Raw genomic sequence first — 17,778 nt, 5'->3', positions numbered from 1 at the left:
CTTTTATGAAAGGTTGTTCTTCTGGTCAGAAGAAAAATATGCCAAAAGAAAAATGAATCCTGGGAAAAAAAGTGCACCATGATAAATACATACATTGGTGGAAGCCAAAGTTCAGAAAGCTGGAAACTGTTAAAAAATTTAAGAAACAACAGAAAAAGAGATATTATCCAGTCCATATCACCGCAAACTTGGGAAGAATACTTTAAAGATTTACTAACAGAGACAAGAGAGCCCTTCAAACAGATAGAGAACTATGGTTTACAAGGCGTCAGGCTGATAGGGTCACCAATCAGAATAAATGAGAGAGAAGTCGAAACCGTATGCAGACATCTAAAGAATGGCAAATCACCTGGCCCCGGAAATGTAGCTCCGGAACTCATTAAACATGGACCCAAAATACTAATTCAACGACTACGACAACTTTTCCAGGAATGCATAAATAAACATGAAATACCTGAGGAATGGAAAGAATCGCATATGAGCAGCATCCATAAAAAGGGAGATAAATCGAAACCTGAAAACTATAGAGGAATTGCAGTTACTAGTAGTATTAGCAGAATATATGGGAAAATAATAAAAAATCGAATAGAAGAAGAATACCAAGATATGGAAGCCGAAGAACAGGCTGGTTTTCGTGCAGGTCGATCTACAGTAGACCATGTCTTCTCTATTACTCAGATAATTGAAAAGAAAGTTGCTCGTGGCCAAGAAGTCCATCTGACGTTCGTAGACCTTAGGAAAGCATATGATAGTATCCCGCTTGATAAATTATGGGAGGCACTGGGGAAAACAAATATAAATATAGAATTGATTGAAGCAATAAAAACGTTGTACTACCAACAAACAACAAGAATTAAAACAGGAAATCTGATAACACCGGGATTCAAAGTGACTAAAGGACTAAGACAAGGATGCTGTATATCCCCAACATTATTCAAAATATACCTCGAAGCAGCACTCAACAAATGGAAGAAAAAATGTAAGAATATGGGCATACCACTAATAGACTTAACTTTGTACACTCTGTGCTTTGCGGATGACCAGGTCATCATCGCACAGAACTCTGAAGACCTTAGTTACATGATGCGAAAACTATTAGAAGAGTTTACAGAGTGGGGTTTGGAAGTGAATATAGAAAAAACTGAGTACATGAGTATCGGAGGAGATCAACATAACCTTCTCGTAGAGGAAAATCAAGAGATTAAACTATGTGATAACTACAAATACCTAGGAGTAAAGATCACTCAAGACGGAAAATTAGATGCAGCCATTAAGGAACGAAATACATAGGGAAGGAAAGGCATAGCCTTACTAAACAGCGTATTGTGGGATAAAAACATCTCTAAAGACAATAAAAGAAGAATATACAACACCATAATAAAAAGTATCACAACATATGGATGCGAAGTGTGGCCCCTAAAAGACAGATCAGAGAAAATGCTTAGAGCAACAGAAATGGACTTCTGGCGCCGCTCGGCGGGAATCTCCAGACGCGACAGAATAACAAACGAGAGAGTCCGAGAAATCATGGGGGTTACACATAATATTGTTGATGGCATCAAAACGACACAACTCAGATGGTACGGACACGTAAGGAGAATGCCGGAGAATAGAATACCAAGACAAATTCTTGAATGGCAACCAAGAGGTAGGCGAAGACCAGGAAGGCCTAGAAGAAGTTGGAGAGAAGGAGTTGATAAAGAAATCAGAGAAAGAGAACTGGAGGACGATCTATGGAACGATAGAATGAGATGGAGATTGGAAATCGGAAGACGTCGAAGAACGTTGTAAACCGAAATTATATATATGTTCTTCTGGTTTGAACCCTCCCATTGAAAAAGGTCGTAGACTAATAATTACTCATATTCGATCTAATACTGGCTTTGTAAATGGTTTATTAGAATTTACTTCAAGAACCACCAAAGATTAAATATCAGGAAATTACTGCAGACGTGTTTGAAGAATACTTCTTTCAGAAGGTTAGTAACATACCACAAATTTCTGTCATGGTAATGGATAATACCAGTTACCATTCTCGTTTAAGTTAAAAACGAGCCATGAATAACGAGCGAAAATCATAATTTTCCAAAGGTGACTTACTTTGGCGTGGAAAGTGCATGAAATACTTAATTGGTTAAAAGAAAAAGAAATCACATTTAATACTACAATGCTTAAAGAAAAATTTATGCATTAGTAAATAATAAAAAAGTTACTAACCTCATTCACAGTTCATTTTTCAATAACTTTTTTGTTTATTAACCCTTAATAAGACATGTAATATAAGGAGAATTAATTTGTTTATTTATCTACTTTTGGTATCTAAAAGAGGTAAATAAAACATATTTTTGTTGAAATCAAAAATAATTTAAAAAAGTAATAAAAAAAAGTGGTGGGAACTGTTTTCCCATTGTTCCTTAAAAAATGTTTGTAGGTAGGAAATTAATTACCCTTGTACAGTTTGTGAAACAATTTATTTAATAAAAAAATACAAAAACGCATATGGGTGACAAATTTCTGAACACCAAAATTTTACGTTTTTTTTATTTTTAAATATCACAGATCGAGATGCCTTTACTGTAAAGTCATCTATGAGAGCTCTTCCAAGGCGAAGCTTAAAATTCTTGTGGGAATTATTTTTTTGATCATGAATTCTTGTATACATAATATATGCATTAATCACACTTGCATCTAAAAGAAAGAACAATCTCATCCACGATTTTCTAAACTTCCTATTTATGGGATATGATGCCCTAAAGTGGTCAAAGTGATCAACACTTCCCATGTTTAGTGTATAATCTGCAATAGCTTTTAGGCACATTATATATTTTTTGTGCTATCTCTTTGTGTACGTTTTATCATGGTTACTTCATGTGGTCCATCCATCCACGTTATTGCTGTTATAGGGCCACTTCTCAAGTAATAGAATTCATTCAAGGTTTTCCTTTTTGGTTTGCTCTTTCCTCATTAAATCGGGTAAACCTTTGCGATAAGGTCTGATTGTACCTATAGCATACAGCTGTTTAGCCTATAAATCTTCCAATAGTTTGCAACTTGTAAAAAGGTTGTTGGTTGGCTTTTATGGGTGAATTGAACATTTGACTGTAAAACAGACTTAAATTTTTGTATTTCTGGAACATCTGTTTTAGAGGTCCATTGTCCAGAAAACTTAGTTAGCGTAACCACTGAACTCTGTTCTAACAAGACACTTTGAATTTCTTGTGGGTTATTCTCAGATGTTCATTCTGTTGTGTAATTTACATCAACAGATGTAGAAGGAACAGCTTCACCAAGCAATTGCCCAATTTTGCTATCAATAACATCTCCATCGGACTTACCGCAAACTGAAGTAGATGGGGATGGTATAAAAATGTCATCATCATCATCAGAGTCGAGATCAACATCAGACGAATCTTCTTCTAACGCAGCAAGGAGTTCACGTTCTGATAATCGCGTTCTTAAATTCATAATGATAAATATAACAGCAATTTTAATGTTTCTAACGCATGATTTCTGCGTTTTTTGTTATAAAAATTTTGTTCTTGATATAAAAATCAACTTTTAGCGGCAGGAAATATCATAACCTATCAACATCTAATTGTCGATTGTCAACTAAAAATCAGATCCGTCGAATAACTGTAAGAATAATTGGTGTATTCATCCATGAAACGAATACAGCGACAATCGAAATTTGGCGGCAAAGTGGAAATATGTCCCCGTTTTCTTAATAAGGGTTAACCGATTTTAATTTAACATATCTCAGTTTGTGTATTTTTTTTTTACAAAAAAGTTGCCTGTTGACGCCAAATCTCTAAATAGATAAGTTTTTAAGTTATGAGTGAAATAATGAGTTTGACGTAGCAGGTGCTGCTAACTTGATTTTACTATTAACTTGTATCTAGATGAGAATGGCACAATATAGACGGGGTTAGAAACACAAGAAAGAGTCCTATGTTCAACAGTGAACTTTTCAGGCTGGATGATGATGAACTCGCATTAACCTTTTCTTGTTGTTTGAAACGTTCTAAACGTTTGGCATTTAAGTAACTTAGCTTCCTCCGTGGATGTATTAGTTGTTGCTCTAGAATCTTCAGAGTCTTCTAACATGAATTGGTCGCATTGCTCCTGTAGTGATCCTTTTCCAAGTTAACACGCTCCTTTTCTAACTTGGCTGCGCCGTACTGAAGACTACCAATAATCAGAAATACGTATATATGATTGCCTTCCATCTTATACACATATTATATATATATATATATATATATATATATATATATATATATATATATATATATATATATATATATATATATATATATATATATATGTTTTAACGAGTGCCAACAATCTGTGAAATATAAAAATTGTTAATATAATATAACGAAACGATGGTTGTTAAATTTAACAAAAATAGTTCAAAGGTAATGACCCCACATATTAAACCTGTTGTTAGTAATAAAATACCTCCCATTATTTTACTAACGAATTAAAGCTAACATTTTCCAAAATGTTTTATCCTCATAATACAAATCCACGTACAATCACAGGCCGTTATATCTTTTAATGTACCTATGCACTTTGCAAAAACATAAATGATGACAGTTTCCACTTTTTATATATTTAATATCCTGGCTGATATTTAAAGTATTTATTACAGTTTTATGTCCTCAGCTCAATGTAGAGGGTTATAGATTGAATCTTAATTAAAAGGGAATTAATGTAATGAAATAACAGATCGTGAGTGATCACTGAAATTAAACTAGAAACTGGAAACTACTGCATACATTTTTTTGTCAGGTTTTTCTATAGGAATAAACGTAATTATGTAATTAACTTTGTTCGGAAAGAGTATCACATACCTTTTATTGACCTAGATAAGGTCATGTAAGGTGTGAAATTGTGAAAACATGGGAAGTCTGATAGAATATCACAGACAACTTTATTTTAAATTTCGCGAGTGACAGTTACCACATATCCAAACTGGTATATTTGTTTTTATCGAGAATTTTCTTTTCTGACAAAAGAAAAAAATTGGTTAACATTTCTAGAGCGCGCTTCCTTCCTTTTTATAAATTTCATAAAAATGCAATAATGTTAGGTGCATATAATGTTCATCCCTACGTTGAGTTCGTTTTTTTTGTTTTTTTCTCCAATCAAGTGAATTATAAGCTGTATTACCCTTTTCCATGGATATTTTTGTTATCAAATTTGTACAGGTATCATTTGCAGCTTTTATAATATTGGAAGGTGTTAACTCCAATTCATTTTTACTATTTTTCTCATAAAAAGCACTTCAGGTCACTTTGACTTTGACCCTTTGTAATAAAATTGTTTGAGAGAAGTAGAACTCTCTCAAAAATGTCGTTGGGCGTAAAAAGGTGAAGGTTAAAACCGTCTAAAAATCGTTAGAGAGCGTTAAAAGGTATGGGACCAGTTCACCTAGAAACACTTGACCTGTCATTTCGCCTAAAACTCTTCACCTAATAGCGACATAACCTAACCCCATTTAACCTAAAACCATTACAACTACTGTGCATTTTACCTAATGGATATTGGACCTAAAGTCATTTTCCGAAACGTCATTAGACCAAAAAAACTAAATTCAACTCCCTGGCATGTACCGACGGCCCTTTCGGACTTGACTGCTGGACTAATGAAACTGGGATTACGTACTATTTTTTATACTAATTATGTACATTGTACTGTTCTTTACGTGTGTTAAAATTTTTAGTCTCTAGTGGTAGTTTGAAGAACGTATTTAGTATTGCAAATTCTTGTTCCTCTACAAATAGTTTTAATCTTTCTCCCCTTTCATCTCTCTTCCCTAAATCTTCCTTTTTAATTTGTTTAAATGAATTTATCAACAACTCATAGAATTGTTCTACCTCTTCTTCTGGTTTATCGCTGGTTCGTCTAAGTGGTATGAGTAAAATTCTTCTTAGGGAGCTTGTCCGTTTCGAACGTTGGCGATAATTCTGGCTATGATGACTTTGTTGGTTGCTATACGGAATGGCTGTGTTGAGGTCTTTATATACCATGCTCTCAGGTTAGCAAGACAGGATATTCTTTTTCGTCCTGTAGCCATATTTCCTTTAATTTTACCTTGCAAAATGCATTGGAGTAGCCCGTATCTGCCTTGATTTCTCATTATATCTCCCAAGTACTGCAGCTTACGTCCCTTCACGATGTTGACCAAATCCGCGGTTGTGTTCATCCCTCGTAGTACTTCTTCATTGGTGTCTTTGTCTGTCCATGGTATCTTCAGGATCCTTCTGTATAACCATAGCTCAAAAGCCTGAAGTTTTGATAGAGTTTTCGCCTTCAATGTCCACGTTTCTACTCTATGAGTAAAATAATAAACATTAATTAATGTGTTAAAGATCAAATCGGAAAACGTATTTATGGCCATCGGTGCAGCATCGATTCATAATTGTGAATCCATTTGAGAGTGATTTCTTCAGATAACACATGTCTAAATTATACTTTTTGAAACTTTGAAGACAGTTTTGATAAAACAGTCAACGAAATGGTACAAAGAGGGCTCGTATCTTATGTTTATGGCCAAAGTTTAATTCTTGATTACATAAACTCTCCCTCAAGCCACATCTTTGGAAATATTTGAAACAGATCCATTGTCCGTAAAATAGTTTCGAAACACAATTCAGATAACTGCCTTAATCTGGAGCCTTCTAAAAATTGCAAGGCATAGCCAGACGTTGATAAAGATGTTAATAGAGACATGGGGAATCTAAAATTTGCATTCCACGACATGTCTCCTCAACTAAGCAGAAATCGTTAGCGAATTGGTTTCTTGTACTCATACAGAGTAGATCCGAATAAAAATAAAATTAAAAAGACAGTCAAGATTTCATTTCACGTACAAATCGTCTATGTATCTGTTTATACGTATTTCGCTTTAATAAAGCTCATCAGAACAGCTATTCATAGGCGTTCTCAACGTGAAAATTAATCTTTTCTGTCTTTAGGAAGCAACGATAAAATGGCTTCGAAACGGACGCAATAACGACATCTGATATTAAATCCGTAAAATAGTTTCGAAACACAATTCAGATAGCTGCCTTAATCTGGAGCCTTCTAAAAATTGCAAGGCATAGCCAGACGTTGATAAAGATGTTAATAGAGACATGGGGAATCTAAAATTTGCATCCATCGTCATCATTCTGGAAGCAAAATCTTGATGCTAAATAGATAAAATCTTCAGATGCGTATCAAATATTGACTTTTGAAAAGATAGTTAATTTAAAACTAAATTAAAAGTGATAGTTAAGATTTGATTTTGTTACAGCTTATTAACATTCGCTGATATGTATATTTTTGTCGTGGTAAGCTCTAATGAAATAAAACCTTTTCCACCCATAAAAGTAAATATTAAGAATTATTTAAATCGGTAATCGATTTCAGGATTCGGTCCAAATAAGTGTTTTCTAAACATTGCGAAACAAACAGACGACGAATTCATCGAAATGCAGTGGCAAAGTTTACCTCAAAACAAGTTTTGGATGTTTTTTGTTGTAATTGAAGCAAAATATATCACAATATTTCAAACTAATTAATAACCATTTAAAACAACGTAACTTATACAGAAAACGCAAAAATCCACCAGAATGACTTAAAATAATAAAGATTTACTTATCACGTAACAGTGAAATTCTCTTATGACCTATTTTAACAATCTTAAATTTCAAATGCAGTATTACGCAGCTTTTGCTTATTCTTACATGAGGGCGACACTGCATGTGAAAATTTAATACTATCAAAGTTACCCAGTTCTACTTTACTATAATACTACTAATATTTACTAACCACTAATTTGTGCAGAAAAGGCACTTTTTAAAATAACGATAGACAAAAATGTCTCCCAAATTATTAAGATGTATTTTAAAAGAAACCGTGTGCTTGATTTTATATTCGCTTGAGTTTTGGAAACAAAAATATAAATAAACACTGAAAGTACATACTTTACCGAACAATATAAAGTTTATATTTCAAGTGAATTACCGCCGAGGGAATAAAGATTCTAACAATGGCCCAAAAACCCGCACAACCACCGAAGTAACGACGTCATAAAAATGTTTCATTATACAAAACCCCATTCCATATTATACGTATGCTCTTTTAATTAATTCCTGTATATAGCCCCGAAAATTTGCGTAAAGGGCGTGTAGGACAAAGTACAAAGTACATTCCCTACTCGATTGCGATTCCCCTGTTCCCCATCCCCTTTCCACCTATCATTATCTACCCTCAAACATCTTACCCAACTGTAAAAGAGCAGAAGAGACGTAAAATTATCGCAAATTACGTTGATGCGACTCTATTGCTGTCTTTCGCGAATTTGGGTCTTATTGTAGAAGACAAGAGGCACCAGAATCGGTCGTATTTAACTGAGGTTAACAGTAGTTGCACTTTGGAGTGATACTCGTTGAGCTGTAATAACAGCATTATTTATTTACCCTCAGGGATGTGCACTCATGCGATCGCATATTCGTTCGCCATTATTAAAAATAAATCTGCTTCTCGAGCTTGCGTTGCCGTCTTGCCTTTCTTTACCTTCTCCCTTCCTTTTTGTTTGGTTGTTTCAGCTGGAAAGAAATGTTTCTGAAGTGCCACTTTTTTAGCTTGTTTGGCGAGAATCGTATTATTAACAGTGGCGTGTATATCAGAGTACAAAAAAAGTATAAAAAGTTTGTTAAATATGTAATTACATTATACATTATAATGTTGCAAAATATTTAAAATAACAAAACATTAAGTGATTTATTTTAATTTATGAAGTGTATTTGGAAAATATCTTGTAAATGCGAAACTAATTAATTAAGGTAATTTTTTCTCTTTAATTATTTTCAAATGTCTCCTACAACAACTTTAGTGTTAGTTCTTCTACAGAGGACTCATTTGGTTCCTCCTAGAATTCTCCTAAAAATTGTTCTTTTCCATATATAAATCTTCTTGTGCTTAGGTAAAAGTACAAGTCTTACTGGCTAATGACATATAGCACCGTTGGTCTTAGCACACTCTTATAGATCTGTCTTTCATCTTGATATGTACTCCAAAATTATATTAAACAAAGAGAGCACAAACATTGTAGAGAGGGATCCCTTGTTTTAGTTTTTTTTTGTTTCAAAATAGCTTGACGCTTACTATTATAGACATTTCTGTAGCCTTTCAACAAAAAATCGTTAAAATTGCACTACTTAAAAACAGATAATTTGGTGGATTTTTATTAGTAAAATGAAGTAGGATCATTAGAATATTAGAATGTGCTAAGCTCCTAGCTCTCGTTGTATAATGAGTATTTGTTGAGTAGTCTACAATTTCCTTTTCTTTTTAGAGTGCGGTATCTTCGGGCCCTAGCCAATCTTCATCACCACCAACAACCATGGCAGTAACGTCTTCAGCTCCTACGCCGGGCAGCCCGCCAACGCCATCCCAAAGATGTTGTGATACCGGTAGGCCGTTGTTCACCGATCCCATAACCGGCCAAAGTGTTTGCTCGTGTCAATACGAACTGTTAGGTTATCAAAGATTAGCTGGTGCTGGAGTACCAGGTTTACCTGCTCTTTCCATGTACAGCGCACCTTATCCAGAAGGAATGGCAGCTTATTTCCCCGCCCTTGGAGCTGATCAAGCGCCTTTTTATACGCCAACGGTAAGTCGCTTTTTTTAAATATGTCTTACGTAGAATATAATGCTAACTAAACAACAAAATAATAATACTCCCGCACATTTACAACGAGTTACTGCACATTTGCAGTAACTCTGAAAAATGCATATAATTTGCCTTAATTGGCACACTATTTAAAAAAGGTAATGTACACTTTTTTATTTACGAAAATCATGCATTCTGAAGTGGCCTGGATATGGTTGAACTTGTAGTTTGGAAAGCGGCAATTATTCCTAACCTTATCTTCTGTTTTTCTTAATTGTTTATAACCCTGTAAACATAACCTTCATATTTACTAACAAGTACATTTGCTCATTATCTATAGTACAATTGTAACTCATAAACTCATTAAAATATGTTATTTATATTTTGAACTAACAAGTTGTTAACAATACTCGCAGCTGTAATTATGTGGTAATATGTGTGCGTAATTGTTTTTACATTAATTAAAGAAAAATAGTTTCCTTCATGTTTTTGTTGCAATTAAATGATTATCAGGTAATTTAACGAAACTAAGAATACGAACAAATACAACGTTAGTAATAACACGCGTTAATTGGGTTATATTTAATAATATTACGATTTAATGTTTCTTGTAGGTGTAACTCTTATTCGTTATAATAATAATAAATATAAATTTATATAAAAAACCATCATCATTCTAGCTCTACAACCAAGGTTAGGTCCTAGCCTCCCCATGAATTTCTCTTCAGTCGTCTCTATCCATCGCCTTCCTCCTCCAAGCACGTATTCACACCTTTCTCATGACTTCTCTGACCAATGGGTTTATCAATGAGCGTTTTTCTGTGTCAGTTTGTTCCATCTGCATTACTTGTCCTACCCACTTGAGACGTCTTATCTTAATATGTTTTACGATATCAGGTTGCTGTTATATTCTGTAAACTTGTATTCTGTAAAGTTGTATCGTCTCCTTCATACTCCATTGTAATTTACTGCTCCATAGATTTGCTTTAGTACTTTTCTTTCGAAACATCCTAACATGTTGTCATTACTTTTTGTTCTGAAACTCTTTTGACTCTTTTGACCTGAGTCCAGGTTCCTAAACCACATGTTAGGACTGGGCGTATTATTGTTTTGTGGAATTTTACCTTTGTAGTCATCTCCTGATGATTTATTCATGCATTGCTTGTCTGATTTCACTAAGTCTTATGTCTGGCATTAGTTCAGAAGCTTGATTTAATATGGATTTTCCAGTTGCCTTTCATTTCGGTGTCTCGTCTACTTCTGTATAGCTTTTTTAACGTCATAATAATAACCTTAGTCCTGTTGGTTATTATTTCACCTACTTTGTTTTTGAATTTGATTATTATTTGACTCTTCCAGTTTTTTATTTTCTTTGAAGTAGCTTCAAACTTCAAATTGTCTGTATCGTTTGTTGGTTTTTTTTTTTTCGTTATTATATTGTCTCAAATCTTTTCTAATTGCTTTGTGTACTTCTTGATTCATCTTACTTATTTATACTTTTCTTGTGATTGTATTCTCTTTTATATTTTTTTGTCTGTTTCATTAGGGTTTTGGTTTCACTGCTGAGTTTCTCTTCGTTCTTTATATTGTTGAGATCATTTATACAGGCTGTAAAAAAAGATAGATCATAAATTAAATCACATTCTGGGACTAAAAATAGTTCGATTGAACATAACTTATCTTGGTACAAATGTGCACAAAAAAAGTTACAGCCTTTTAAGTTACAAACTGAAAATCGTTTTATTTTTCAATGTATCGAAAACTGTTAGAGATTTTAGATTGAAAATGGACATTTGTGCACACTATTAAAATTTTATGGAGGTTTGTTTTCTTAAACCCCACCAAATGTTTGTGTATGTTCCAATTAAATTATTATTGTGCTACCATTAGTAACAGAATGTTTTTAAAACTTTTTGCCTCCTACTTTTGCAATAAGCCAGTTTCGGGGGCAAAATGTTTCAAAATATAAATTATAAATAAATTTTCATATTATAACCAGGTCTCTATAATCTTACTTAACCATTTACAAAAATGTGGTGGATTTTACAAATGTTCTAAATGACCTCTATTTCTTGAATACACATTCGGCTTGAAAAAGGAAAATCCGAATATTTTGGAAAATCATGGTGTTCTGACGACATCGATTTGCAGCTTCCTAAATTCTATTCCTTAGTTGTCGTTGATTTCTCGTAAGAATATATGTCCCCTTACAACTCCAGAAGCAAATGTCAATTGGGTTAAGATCTGTATCTCTGGGTGGCCAAGAAATAGCCGCATTAGGGCCCCTTTAAATCCAACGTCCAGGATACTGATCGAAAAGATATTATCTGATTACACATTATGGTAATGAGCTGGAGCGCCATCCTGGAAAAACCACAACAATCGCGGAAATTGTCAAATGTCACTCCCATGCGCAAACCGTAAAAAGATGGGAAGAAGGGAAAGGATGTAAACTTGCCAGGGTAACACTAAGTAACCTTGAAGAGTCAACATCTAAGAAGTACTTGGGAATGACCAGGAAAAACCTACGTTTGGCAGTTGGTTTTTTAACTGGTCATTGTCAACTAAGCAAACACCTCCATACACTGGGGCTAGCAGACACACCTCTATGTAGGAAGTGTGAACGAGAAGACGAAACTGTAGAGCATGTCCTATGTGAATGCCCAGAGTTATCGTTAATACGAGAGTACGCGTTCGGCGAGTCCTGGCCAACACCTGCCCACATAAGAGAGATGTCTCCTGGTGAGTTGTCCACCTTCCTAGAATTGGCAGGATGGACAATGAGCTAAGGGTGACAGCTCCCTGGGAGGATGCACAATGGGTCAATTGTGGCCTAAGTGCTGTGAAACTTAACTCGCCCTCCCTACTCTACAGATACAGATAGGGCCCCTTTAAATCCAACGTCCAGGATACTAATCGAAAAGATATTATCTGATTACACATTATGGTAATGAGCTGGAGCGCCATCCTGGAAAAACCACATATTTGTCCTGACTGCGAGATTTACCTCGTCTAAGTAGACGAGGTAAAGTTTTGTAGAAAGTTTAAATAATTTTCACTATTTAATGGATGAAATACTGGCCCTATTAGGTTATAATCCACAATTTTTGTCCAAACATTGACTAAAGTTCTTTGATGTTAAGTGACTTTTTTTGCGTGAGGTTTTTCTTCGGCTCAGATGTGCGTATTATGATGGTTCGTAATGCCATTTCTATTATAGGTAGCTTCGTCGGTAAACAAAACATGATTAATAATATTTCCAATGTTTTCTGTTAAAACTAATCGCAAAATCCCATTTGTGTAAGATAATCTTCATCCAGTAATTCTTCAACAAGTGTTCTATGCTGTTACTTGAATCTTCTCCAAACCATCATGTGAGAAACATCTAATTGAGCCGCTACTACTCTTACACTATTTCCAGGGATTTCTTCAGTTACATCTAAAATCTTCTCATCTATTGTATTTACTTTTGGCTGACCATTATTACCAACAAGTTGCGGTCGAAATGTGCCTGTGTTTGGCAAATGACGACCAATGAAAAGACATAATCGTCTGCCTGGAGTATTTGGATTAGAATATTTTTACCATAACGCCTTGCAGATGCTGCACTATTACCTTGTCATTCACCTGTAATTACCAAATTATTAATAATTATTATCTAAAACCCTAATTTAGCCTGCTCAAATTTACCCAGAATTAAATGCATATCTGTCATTTCTGAAAACGTGTACCGCCATTATAATACAAAAGTTTTTTTTTCTTCTTCTGTCTTGTATGTAGGCTTTCAAACCTGTTTCTTCTTCAATATTAGACTCCTAAATTGTTTAAATTATCACACCATCTTTTTCTTGGTCTGCCAAGACTTCGTCGTCCATTTGATGACTTATCTCGTACTATTCGTACTATCCTATAATTTGCCATTCTACTAATGTGTTTATTCCACTCCTGTTTCCGTTTTGTCACCCATCCATTTTTATGTCTTCTATATTGCATGCTCTTCTTATGTTTTCGCTTCTCTCCCTATCCAACAGACATTTCCCTGATATTCCTCGGAGTATTTTCATTTCTGTTGTTTCTAGTAGTCGTCTCGTTTTAGATGTATTAGGTCTTGTCTCCGCCGTGTATGTTAATATAGGTCTAATTGCTGCTTTATAAATTCTTGTTTTTGTGTCTTGTCTTAGGTGTTTGTTTTTCCAGATTGTGTCATTAAGATATCCCGCCGCTTTACTTGCTTTTAAGCTTTGTTGTCGTACTTCTTCTTTAACATCTCCGTAACTAGTTATATATATTATATATTCCTAGTTTTTTTTTAATAATCTTAAATGCACAATAATTGGACTATATTACTGACAATATGTATTGTTGAAGTTACTGTTTAATACATACTAGTATCCCTAGCAACAACAAGTGTTATACAGTCAACTACAAAATTTTTGAAACATAATAAAAAAGAAGATCAATCTCGATAAAAATTGGCTTATAGAAGCAGTATTAAGACGCATTTAAAGATCATTCATAAACGCATTTACAAAACACTTGATACGGATATTAGAGAAACTCAATTTGGATTCCGTAATGGCGTAGGTACCCGTGAAGCTCTATTTGCATTCAACGTACTAATCCAGAGATGCTTGGATGTGAACCAAGATATGTACGTCTGTTTCATAGACTACAACAAAGCTTTCGACAAAGTCCGCCACAAAGAGCTAATGGACATCCTCAAAGCAAAACAAATACAACACAATGACCTTCGAATTATAACAAATCTATATTATAAACAGCAGGCACACATACGCATTAATGAACACACATCAGAAGAGTTCGAAGTTAAAAGAGGAGTGCGACAGGGGTGTGTATTGTCACCACTACTATTCAATGCATACTCTGAAGAAATTATGAAAAGAGGTCTTGAGGGAGAAACAGCAGGAATCAAGGTCAATGGAACACCAATTAACAACATTAGATATGCAGACGATACTATCATAATAACAGACAACCTCCGAGACCTCCAAAAGCTAATGAACCAGATAGTTGAGTATAGAGAGGAATATGGATTATCAATAAACACCAAGAAAACCAAATTTATGAGGATATCAAAAACCCAAAATAATGGTGAAAGCCTGACAATTTACGGTAGTGCTTTAGAACAAGTTGAAAACTACCACTATCTTGGCACAATAATTAATCACACAAACCATTACTCCAAAGAAATCAAAGTTCGATAGAGAAAGCACGTACAAACTTCAATAAAATGAGAAAGGTACTTTGTGCAAGAGAACTAAAATTGGACTTGAGAGTTAGGCTGGCAAGGTGCTATATTTTCTCAACTCTGCTTTATGGGATAGAAGCATGGACACTTAACGCGTCGACTGCTAAAAAGTTGGAAGCATTTGAAATGTGGGCGTATAGAAGAATCCTGAAGATATCATGGACCGAGCATGTAACAAACAACGAAGTCATGAGAAGAATCAACAAAAGAATGGAAGTATTGGAAACCATTAAGACACGAAAGCTGCAATATCTGGGGCATGTTATGCGTAATGAGAGATACAACCTACTTCAATTGATTATACAAGGGAAAATCCAGGGCAAGAGAAGTGTAGGAAGAAGAAGAATCTCATGTTTGCGTAACTTGAGGGAATGGTACGGATGCACATCAATTGAACTATTCAGAGCAGCAGCATCTAAGATCAGAATAGCCATGATGATTGCCAACCTCCGTCGCGGAGATGGCACGTGAAGAAGAAGATTAAGACGCAAAAAGTTTTAAAAACCTTATGTTTAACTAATGGTGCCACAATAATAATTTAATTGGAACGCACCAAACATTTTTTACAACAAACACAACAGGCATACAATCACTATAAACGAATCCGAAATAAGTATAATGAACCACCAACATCAGAGGTGACGGCCAACGTAGAAATGAACAATTTTTATTTAAAAAATTTCCTTTATAAAGGGTATATTAATAAAAAACCCTATCGGGCTGCATCACAGAACGTTTTCGGAATAACTATTCCATCATCAGTGCTATATCTGGATGTACATCTAGATTTTTAATGGGATGCACAAATTTTATTGTTATTTTTTTTGATGTTACAAGAAAACCACATGTACTTTTTCAATATAAAATCTCTAACAGTTTTCGATATATTGGAAAAAAATCAATATTCATTTTGTAACTTCAAAGAACATTTTTTATGTGCACATTTGTACTAAGGTAAGTTAGGTTCAATCGAACTATTTTGGTCCCAGAATATGTGATTTAAGTTATGACCTACCTTTTTGTTAAACCCTGAACAAGTTTTTGAAATGAGATAAAGTGGATATTTTCAAATATTTCACTCATATCTCTGATAGAACCTAAAATGTTTTGAAAAACGTAATCCATTGGGAAATTTTCATTATTTTAATAATTTTACAAATAATATACCAAATACACTACTAGTTTTTACTTCATTTTACTGTTTTTTAAAACCTTATTTTAATGATAAACAAAATTAAAAGCAGAAGCACGCGTGTTAAGCGTTAAGACGCAATGCCAAGAAACAGTTTGCAAATCAAACTAGCAAATAAAGACAAGAAGGCGACACATGTAAACACAACTACTCCAGATTATTTAATCCTACACGAGATAGAAGTTATACGACACCATATACATTAGCTAGTTTCGTGTTTTGTGGTTATGCTGCTCTTAGTGTTCGTTGTCCTACGAACTACTCGCTAAATTTCCTAGACTAGTTTCACACATCGTGGAGTATGTATGTTATGACTTTAAAAACCTGTTTGGGTAGAGACACTGTTTAGTTTTCATAACGAGTTGACGAAATGCGAGCTATCTCTTTATTACAACTATTTACTGCCATCAATATAAGCTATTATTAAAAAACTGTAGGTGTTTTTTTTTACATAAAATGAATAATACAATGCAGATATTATTATTTGCAAATAACATCTCCAATCCAATCTACACTAATAAACTAGAAGAAAAAGTATTGTGGAAAACGACGATTTAGATCATACTATGAGGAAACTAAGAAAGGAGTTCCAAAAGCAGGTTTGGCAACAAACTTAGAGGAAACACAATATTTGTGTATAGGAAAGGAATTTCGAATCGATAATAAATAAAGAAGAAACGTGTAAGACAAGAAATTCAGGAGGTATTATCACTAGAGAGGAGGCTAGTTCACAAACTAAACAGTATATGTTGCCAGAAAGACATACCCAAAGGTAAAAAATAAACATTTACGATACATTATAGATAAACACAAAAATAAACTAAAATTATGGTTAACTCCGAATAAAAATGGAAAATTCTGATGAGTCTAGATACTCTCTAAAATATCAGATCGGAGATCGATGACCTGCGGCTGTCTAGAGAATTCGACTGGATCCCGAAAGTGATTCGAAAGCATTGCGATTCAAATAAGTTAGTCTAAAAGATAAATTTGTACGGTTAAGTAAATAAATGTTATAAATAAATTGTGTTTTAGTGTTAGTGTTAGAAGACTGTAAATAAATTTAAAATGAACATTACATTGGGGTCAGAAGTGAGATATTTAAATAAATTATGTGAAAAATGGCTACTTGAGTGACCGATTTTTAAGTAACAGATTTACAACGTGAATTGGAAGATAGAGAATTGAATTCTGTTAAGAAAATATCTGAATTAGTTCAACGAATAAAGGACGCCCTGAAAGAAGAGCGTTATGATCCAGAAACGTATGTGTTTGATGGCAGAAATGTAGTGTGATTCTGTCGATTAAATCATCTGATATTTCCAAAGTTTTTACTGACATTGTTTCTTTAGAACACAAAGACTCTGGTGATATGTCATCGCTCGAAAGCAGAGTTCCTTTTCCTTCTTGTATGTAGGCTTTAAAGCCTGTTTCTTCTACAATATTAGCATCCTAAATTGTTTAAATTATCGCACCATTTTTTTCTTGGTCTCCAATACTTCTTCGTCCATTTGGTGACTTGTTTCGTAATATTCGTACTATCCTATCGTCTGCCAGTCTACTAATATGTTCGTTTCACTCCTGTTTCCGTTTTGTCACCCATTTATTTATGTCTTCTATATTGTATGCTCTCCTTATGTTTTCGGTTCT

The 17,778-nt window shown here is 34.2% G+C and overlaps 1 protein-coding gene across 1 annotated transcript in view; it reads left to right on the top strand.

Annotated features, from left to right (window-relative positions):
- mirr (iroquois-class homeodomain protein mirror) overlaps positions 1–17,778 on the top strand; it is a 148,385-nt gene that overhangs the window by 62,592 nt on the left and 68,015 nt on the right. The window contains exon 2 of the mRNA XM_072537946.1: positions 9,350–9,667. Coding sequence (XP_072394047.1) covers positions 9,350–9,667 — 318 coding nt within the window. The remainder of the gene's footprint in view (positions 1–9,349; positions 9,668–17,778) is intronic.

Source organism: Diabrotica undecimpunctata, chromosome 7, assembly GCF_040954645.1.
Source record: "Diabrotica undecimpunctata isolate CICGRU chromosome 7, icDiaUnde3, whole genome shotgun sequence".
Taxonomy (NCBI): Eukaryota; Metazoa; Arthropoda; class Insecta; order Coleoptera; family Chrysomelidae; genus Diabrotica; species Diabrotica undecimpunctata.
This window is presented reverse-complemented; position numbering and strand designations above follow the sequence as displayed.